Here is a 9360-nt window from a genome sequence, read left to right as displayed (position 1 = left end):
CGAGTGTATGTGCTTACGCATGAGCATCTGTACTGATAATATCTCCTAAAAAAGGTAGGGGCGATCGTCAAACATAGCCTGAAGTGTAAAGGTGCACACCCCTTGATGATGGTTGTTATTGATGGGCCTTAGCATAAGCTTCAACATTTTTTTTGAATTGCCTAAAAAGACAGTTTTTCTTAATTGTGAAGCTTCTAGAAGCTTCCGATCGGTGTGAAGCTTCTAGAAGCTTTGGACTGATTTTTTGGTTCATCATTTTTCCAATTTTTTCTCTATTTAAATTCCTTTGAAAATTTTAAAATTTCATGACTATTTTTATTAGTGCGCATATTTTAAATTGGTGAACAATTTTCAAATTGATGAACATTTTTAAATTTTTTGAAATTTTTTCAAACTCACAAACAAATTTTAATTTCGTTTGAATTTTATGAACAATTTTTAAATGCGCATTTTTTAAAAAATTCACAATCCTTTCTTGAACTCACAAAATAATTCTTTCAAATTCGTGAAGTTTATACATTCCACCAATTTTTTGAACCAACAGGGTAGTAGGAGACAAAAAGATTGAAAACAAAATGTGTGAAATCTGTTGGTGAGCGAAGCCAATGGGCGAAGTGAGCTACTAGGTCGTGCGCTAAAGGCATTGTGGAGAAGTCCCCGACTAGAACATGGGCGAAGTCGAATCACAAGTAGTTTGCCCCCCCCCCCTCCCCCAACAAGTAGTCGAATCACAAGTAGTTTGCCCCCCCCCCTCCCCCAACAAGTAGTCGAATCACAAGTAGGTTGGATGATTAGGAGGACAGTGGTATCCTCACCCAACAGGGATCAAGACCTAGACTTGACACCGGTGCTCGCATTTTTTTGGATTTATTTTAGTCCTTCAGGTGATGTGCATTCAGCGGGTAGAGACGTTCCCATCGACGTTGAAGGCTCTTGTAACGACTTGGTTAATCTCAAGATGATATGGCGTCTCAGTCTCTCAGAGGTGTTCATATGGATAGTGTGTGCGTGCGTGCATTTATAGAGATGAGTGTATGTGCTTACGCCGTCAAACATAGCCTGAAGTGTAAAGGTGCACACCCCTTGATCATGGTTGTTATTGATGGGCCTTAGCATAAGCTTCAACAATATTTTTGAATTGCCTAAAAAGACAGTTTTTCTTAATTGTGAAGCTTCTAGAAGCTTCCGATCGGTGTGAAGCTTCTAGAAGCCTTGGACCGATTTTTTGGTTCATCATTTTTCCAATTTTTTCTCTATTTAAATTCCTTTTAAAATTTTAAAATTTCATGACTATTTTTATTAGTGCGCATTTTTTAAATTGGTGAACAATTTTCAAATTCATGAACATTTTTATTTTTTTGAACTTTTTTCAAACTCACGAACAAATTTTAATTTTGTTTGAATTTTATGAACAATTTTTAAATGCGCATTTTTTTAAAAATTCACAATCCTTTCTTGAACTCACAAAATAATTCTTTCAAATTCGTGAAGTTTATACATTCCACCAATTTTTTGAACCAACAGGGTAGTAGCAGACAAAAAGATTGAAAACAAAATGTGTGAAATCTGTTGGTGAGCGAAGCCAATGGGCGAAGTGAGCTACTAGGTCGTGCGCTAAAGGCATTGTGGAGAAGTCCCTGACTAGAACATGGGCGAAGTCGAATCACAAGTAGTTTGCGCCCCCCCCCCCCCCTCCCCCAACAAGTAGTCGAATCACAAGTAGGTTGGATGATTAGGAGGACAGTGGTATCCTCATCCAACAGGGATCAAGTCCTAGACTTGACACCGGTGCTCGCATTTTTCTAGATTTATTTCAGTCCTTCAGGCGATGTGCATTCAGTGGGTAGAGACGTTCCCATTGACTTTGAAGGCTCTTGTAACGACTTGGTTAATCTCAAGATGATATGGCGTCTCAGTCTCTCAGAGGTGTTCATATGGATAGGGTGTGCGTGCGTGCATTTATAGAGATGAATGTATGTGCTTACGCCCTCAAACATAGCCTGAAGTGTAAAGGTGCACACCCCTTGATCATGGTTGTTATTGATGGGCCTTAGCATAAGCTTCAACAATTTTTTTGAATCGCCTAAAAAGACAGTTTTTCTTAATTGTGAAGCTTCTAGAAGCTTCCGATCGGTGTGAAGCTTCTAGAAGCCTTGGACCGATTTTTTGGTTCATCATTTTTTCAATTTTTTCTCTATTTAAATTCCTTTTAAAATTTTAAAATTTCATGACTATTTTTATTAGTGCGCATTTTTTAAATTGGTGAACAATTTTCAAATTCATGAATATTTTTAAATTTTTTGAACTTTTTTCAAACTCACGAACAAATTTTAATTTTGTTTGAATTTTATGAACAATTTTTAAATGCGCATTTTTTTAAAAAAAATCACAATCTTTTCTTGAACTCACAAAATAATTCTTTCAAATTCGTGAAGTTTATACATTCCACCAATTTTTTGAACCAACAGGGTAGTAGCAGACAAAAAGATTGAAAACAAAATGTGCGAAATCTGTTGGTGAGCGAAGCCAATGGGCGAAGTGAGCTACTAGGTCGTGCGCTAAAGGCATTGTGGAGAAGTCCCCGACTAGAACATGGGCGAAGTCGAATCACAAGTAGTTTGCCCCCCCCCCCCCCCCCCCCCCCCCGTCCCCCCGGGCTTCTAAATGAGCTTGCCATGCAGGCTATATGTTAAACGTATTGCCCGTCATTATCAACGTACTATGCTCCCTTTAGTTAGTAATACCAAAAAAAACTAAGCAGATCTAAAAAAACTACTCCCTCCGTCCATAATATAAGAAGGTTTTTCAACCTTTGTTAGCTTGAAGTGATCTAAGCACTTTTATATTTCTTTACGGAGTGAGTAGTTTTGTTGATGCACCAAATCGATACCATGTGATAGACTGAAACAACAATCTCTGAACTTTATGACAAATTTGATGACCTGATGCATTTATTCTTAGATCCTTGTCCCTTGTATTTTCGCACGAGATTCACTAAGGGCTTCAAAGATGTATTTTCCCACGACATTTGTTGATGTGCAGACGCATACGAATGGCCCTGGGACAAAAGTGGCCCATCTTATGACTCAAAAAATTGAACCACCACATAAAATAGTTTATCCCCCACACCCCCATTGCTAAGTACTCCCTCCATCCCATAATATAAGAGCGTTTTTAACACTACACTAGTGCCAAAATCGCCCTTATATTATGGGACGGAGGAACTACTTGTCAATCTATATTAAAGATGACATTTAATAGTAATAAGTAATGTTTGAGCAAAGTTTCAGATCAATTCAGCAGAATTAGAATTTCAGGAGTTGCTCATATATTTAACTGAGTGTATAAATTATAATCCAAGTTGTTAATGGTGTTATAGGTACATAAACCGGGTTTAAATAATTGCAATATCAATACATAACCATACAATTTCAATATTGATACATAACCATCAGGTTTCCGTATCAGATACATAACCACCAACCCGCAAAGAAAAAAAAACAAGATAACCACCAGGTTTCAGAAACAAAACCGTTAAATTTGAGCTCCAACTCAAGCAGCATCTCATCAAAGGAATGATGGAAATGTGAAATAAAGTAATGCAGCTAAACACAAGCTTGAGAACATACAATCTTTCACGGTGTGAACACTGTAAGATTCAGAATCACTGTCAGGTATTTAACTGCGGCAATTCAGAAATCAGCTCTTGAAATTCAAAGACGGTCCAGTCAGCTTTGGCTGCAACTGCTTCTCTCATCTGGACACCGGCGTAACAGATGAACAAGTCTGCTCCACCAGGTTGCCGAGCCTGCAAGGACACATGTATATAAATTAAGCTACACACATTTTTGTCCATTCCTCATAGAGATAGCTCCTTCATCGCACTAAAAATTAATAACACTAAGTATCGGTTAAATAGCTGCGTACACATCATTCATAAAAAGATCACATGTTGGCCTTTGACGAGAATTAAATGCCATGTATCAATATTTAACATGTCGTTAGGAAGTCACAGCAGTTTTGTCCCCCGCACCCCCCTACTCCTAAGTACTACCTCCGTCTCAAAATATAAGACGTTTTGTAGGCTAAACGTCTTTCATTTTGAGACGGAGGTAGTACTAAGTGATGTCATTGTCTCACAGGATTTAGGATCTGTAAAAAGATGAACTAGTGCAGTCTGCACTTATAGCCCTTCTTGCCACCTCATTTTATAGAAGAAATTCACTCTCCTGTTATTTACTCCCTCCGTTCCTAAATATAAGTCTTTGTAGAGATTTCACTAGGTGGACTACATACGGAACAAAATGAATGAATCTACACTTAAAATGCATCTATATACATCCGTATATGGTTCATGGTGAAATCTCTACAAAGACTTATATTTAGGAACGGAGGAAGTACATCTCTAGTCACATAAAGAAGAGAACAACATGCAGCAACCTGATGTGAGATTAAAAAACACAAGCAGCGAGAAAAGAGTTGCAAATAAACAAATCAAGCTACATCAACTGGCCACTTCCACATCTTCCCGCCATCAGATAAATGAATGTGTCAATACGTGCTGTTTACCCAAAGAAACATATTTATTTTCAAAGGAATTATCCAGACATGTACCTCAAGATCAGTTGCTCCATCTCCAATCATAACCAGTGTCTTGTAACCACGATCCTGAACACATGGAACAAGGTCACTTCGGGGCTAGAAATTAAGAACATAAATGCAACATCGGAAGTTACAGTTACACTAAACCTGTCTTATTTGTTGCACTGCTACTGCTTTACCCCCACTTCGAGAAGTGGGTTCTGTGGTATCAAATCCAGCATACTCTCCGGATGTACCAAATAGCAGTCTGTTTGCTATGATGTTTTCAGTAGGAATGCCAAGCTCAAATGCCACAGGCTGGAAAGAAGACAAATAGAAAACTAAGGGCTGCTTTATGCATGCATGTGAAAATTCAGTCACAAAATTATATTTACAATTTTCTCAAGAGAAGAAAAAAGGAATTATAGTTTTTAGATCAGGAGAAGAAACATATCCTTGTTTAATGTTCCAACAAATAATATAGATGGGAATTCTAGCACTAATGTCTGCATTCAAACTATAGATATGTTAAAAGTAAAGCTTGGTGTGACATCCAAATATAACAATTATCAAAGTTTGAAGATTTTTGAAGGACAGGCAAATTTGACCATGATCTGATATTTCCAAAAGTACCAATAGTGCAGCCAGTTAGTGAAGATATACCTCGATCATTTGTCGGAAACCTCCTGACACAAGGAACACTTCAGTATTATTAGCTATTAACGTCTTAATCAAATCAGCGATTCCAGGAGAAATCCTGCAGATACAAACATATTGCTTTTGATAAACATGTGGATGAACCAAGACAATGAACAATGTGCGTATCTAACACGAAAATTACATCTGTTTTAGTGCTGAATAAATGACTAACGAATACCATCTTAGCATTATTCTGTGGTCAGAGATTCTGACATTAGGAAATCTCTTATTAAGACACGCGGTGAATAAGTCGGAAGGGTTATGTTGTGGTTGCAGGGCATGTAACGGCCTAACGGTGGAGACTCAAGTGGTATAAGCAGGTACTCCCTCCGTTCCTAAATATTTGTCTTTTTAGAGGTTTCAAATGGACTACCACATACGGATGTATATAGACGTATTTTAGAGTGTAGATTCACTCCTTTTGCTCCGTATGTAGTCACTTATTGAAATCTCTAGAAAGACAAATATTTATGAACGGAGGGAGTAGTATTTTGTATCTCATTTAGTGGTATTAAAAAGAACCTAGACTATATGGTGGTATTATCCTGAAATGTTGTTTTTCTTGTGGAACCAGACCAATTTTGCATATAGTGTAGCTAATATTTTTCATATTGGCATAAAAAGAGAAGCCGAGTGAAATCAGTTAGGCATTCCTAAGACCGTTCTGTTATCTTCAGTGGCACATATCTTATCATGCCAGATTAAGAATAAAAAGCTGTGGAATCTCAAAAGATCCATCCAGGAAGCAAATACGGCAGCTAAATAGTGATTAACTTCTTGAATCAACTTGAAGTTCAGACTTGAATAAGGTTACCTGGGTGGCCTCTTCTCCAAACAGTACTGAACTTGGGACAGAGATGGCTTGATTAACGAAATCCGGGCAGCAAGAGCCTCTTCAAATGGAACGGTCCCTGTCATTGCCCTGAGAACATTAGACCAAGGTTAGTTCTTCCAAAGATAATACTCCCTCCGATCCAAAATAAGTGTCGCAGTTTTGAACTGGGGTGGAATTATGATCGGAAACTGTGACATTTATTATGATGGGAGGTAGTATATGCTAAGCACTAACATACTACGGAAAACGTGACATTTACTTCGTCGTCCACTCAGCAACTGCCTGCCCAGCCCCACAGAAATCAGCAAGCTCATCAATACCCTCATCCAAGCATACAGTGCTATCCACATCGAAGCACACCGCATCAGCACTGCGCCATGTCTCAAGAACCTCTGGACATAAGCAGGAAAATCATTACATAAGCTAACCTCTATGCTTCTTGGAGACGCACATCGCTTAACCAATTAAAGGAATTCTCAGTAATACTACTAACCTTTGGAAGGCTGGCGGTTGGCTAAACAAGAAGAGGAAAGGTGCTTGGAGACCTCCATTGCTGCTGCCACCACGGCACGAGCTTGAGAGAGTTTGGCACAAGGGAAGAGTGGGTTTGCAGCTCTTATCGCTAACTGTGAAGTATGTGGTGATCGAACTGAAGATAATGGAGAAACAGACAGAGTATGCCGTGGGCTGGTGCGTGCACTGATCGGACTGGCCATACCATACACACCTGCCTGTAAATCAGAAGGAAAGCAATTTCGAATCAAAAGGAAACACGACCACCAAGATCAAGTTACTCTAGCCAGCTTCAAGAGAAGACAACATTTACTGCAGCGCAACTGGCACAAGGAAAAAGCCCCAGCCCCCAGGCCTGCTCGAGCTCGTTGACGCAAAGCATCAAACAGCTCGTAGGCATGCGCCACGCGGTGCAAAGAGTGGCAAACACCGGCGCGGGACTAAAATTAAGCTTCTGCAAGTGGAGCACGAAGAAATTCATACGGACAGCAGGCAACAGCATTACGGCGTGGCCTATGATATCTTCTCTGCCGAGACCGGCTTGCTGACTGACCGACTGCCACCGGGGCCGACGTCCGCGCCCTCCTCACGCTGAGCCGCGCGCGCGGCCGCTCGCCTCGCTCTGCTCACTGCGGGCCGCGACCGTGTCAGAGGGACGGCGCGGCGCATCACCTCCGACGGCGGCAGTACTGGCCAGAGCAGGGGTTCCACGGCGGCCCGCCCTGCCCTGTTTGTATGGTGGATCCGCGTGCCACTGGCCAACGGCCATGGCGGATAGAGAATCTAGGAGAGGGCGGCATGGATGAAATCTAGCGACGAACGAAAAAAGAAAGATCGGATCGTGATCCGGGAACTCACACTTGCAGAACAGGAGAATATTCTTCGTCCGGTCGAATGGCGCGCCCAGGTGCGATATGAAGGATTTGCAGAACGAAGGTTGGTGACGGGCGGAGTGGCGTTCCTCGCCTACCTACCACGTACCTGAACTATGTTGCCATCCTCCGATGACAAGTGGGCCTACTGATTGGCTCCTGTTACCATCCACGAATATAGGAAAATCCCTGATAAAAAGGTTTCCGGGAATTTTTTGCAATTCAAAAGAAGTCATAAAAATCTTCGAAACTATTTTACAAACAAACTTGACCTATATACTGACATACTTGTATAAAAACTTCGACAAAGAAAAACTCCAGTAAAAAATCTGAGCGAAAAAATAATCTAGGAAAATATATAGTGAATATATAACCCTAATGTAGTGCCAATTTTTTTCCTGCCAACAATACCACGAAAGTCGTTTCTTCCCAAAAAGGTTACACGCGAGTGTAACACTTGAGCAAGTTTGTTGTAAAAAAAATCTTGATTTTTTGACATTTTTTGCAATTACTATTTTTTTAAACCCGGGTCCGGGTGCACCTACCCCCAGGTTCCATTCGTCCCCCTACGTCCAATATCTCTCTTTGATGGCTCAAAAAGGATTTCGCTTTGCGATAGGCATGTACCATCTCGATTCTTTTGGGGGTAAATAAAAAGAAGAGAAAGTACAAGCTAGTCAAGTGGACAAGAGGAAATGAGGAATGCAGGCGACCAGGTTGTTGACCAGCTGGACATGGAAAAGGCAATTGTACAATTTGATGATGCAGCTCCAACGGGGGAGACAGTGGAGGTGGTGAGGAAGCGAATACGAGCATGCAAGCGGAAGTAACCGGTTCACAGACCGCTAGTAATCTGACAGTGCCAAGTGTGGCGCCCCATCAAGCACAATGAATTGTATAAGATGGACCTGCCGGGGGTGTGGTCAACAGACTGACAGTTCATGATTTGGCGTACCTTGTTCAGAACACCAATGAAAAATTAAGAACAGAGTAACGCCTTAAGCAAGATGACATGAGATAGACAAAATAAAGTCAATCAATATGAATAAATCCCATAATTTTATCCTTAAGGCAACGATACAAACACGTGCCATGTCCCCTTCTGTCACTGGGATTGAGCAACATAAGACTGAACCCATCACAAAGCACTTCTCTCATTGCAAGATAAATCAATCTAGTTGGCCAAACCAAATCAATAGATCAAAGAGAAATACAAAGCTAATCATGCATATAAGAATTCAGAAAAGACTCAAATAATATTCATGAATATTCTGATCATAAACCCATAATTCATCGGATCCCAACAAACACACCGTAAAAGAAGATTACATCAAATAGAACTCCAAGCACATCAAGGAGAACATTGTATTAAAGATTAAAGAGAGAGAAGAAGCCATCCAGCTACTAGCTATGGACCCGTGGGTCTGTGGTAAACTACTCACGCATCATCGGAAGGGCAGCAAGGATGATTTCACTACAAAAAAATACACTTCTGTGATGATACGTGTTTGTCACAGTAGGTTGCGTTTTCTGTCATGCATGTACATCCATGACGATTTTATGACAGAATCAAGATAGTCATACCTGTGCTGTCGTAGAAGTGTTCCATGACATTACCAAAATTATCATCACGGAAGTGTCCACTTCCATGACGATAAATCGCGCGTCACAGAATTGCTTTCTTCAAGGGTGACCGACACGTGGCATCCACCGTAACGGAATGCCGTTAAGCTATCGGGTCGGGTTTTGGATCCGATAACCCGTTAACAGCCCCGAACAATGGGGATTTTCCACGTGTAAAATCATCATTGGCTGGAGGAAACACGTGTCGGCTCATCGCTGGGACAGATGCCATCCACT

At 40.7% G+C, this 9360-nt stretch overlaps 1 protein-coding gene across 1 annotated transcript; it reads right to left on the bottom strand.

The window, feature by feature from the left end:
* Nucleotides 1-3418: 3418 nt before the first annotated feature.
* LOC123160685 (phosphoserine phosphatase, chloroplastic) lies at nucleotides 3419-7636 on the bottom strand. Its single transcript, XM_044578533.1, has 8 exons — nucleotides 7487-7636; nucleotides 6609-6846; nucleotides 6375-6507; nucleotides 6095-6202; nucleotides 5245-5338; nucleotides 4750-4899; nucleotides 4615-4668; nucleotides 3419-3808 (listed from the first exon to the last, which is right to left on the bottom strand). The coding sequence occupies exons 2-8, from the start codon at nucleotides 6829-6831 to the stop codon at nucleotides 3671-3673; spliced, it is 900 nt and encodes a 299-aa protein (XP_044434468.1). The 5' UTR covers nucleotides 6832-6846; nucleotides 7487-7636; the 3' UTR covers nucleotides 3419-3670.
* Between the last annotated feature and the right edge of the window lie 1724 nt (nucleotides 7637-9360).

This window comes from Triticum aestivum, chromosome 7B, assembly GCF_018294505.1.
Source record: "Triticum aestivum cultivar Chinese Spring chromosome 7B, IWGSC CS RefSeq v2.1, whole genome shotgun sequence".
Classification (NCBI taxonomy): Eukaryota; Viridiplantae; Streptophyta; class Magnoliopsida; order Poales; family Poaceae; genus Triticum; species Triticum aestivum.
This window is presented reverse-complemented; position numbering and strand designations above follow the sequence as displayed.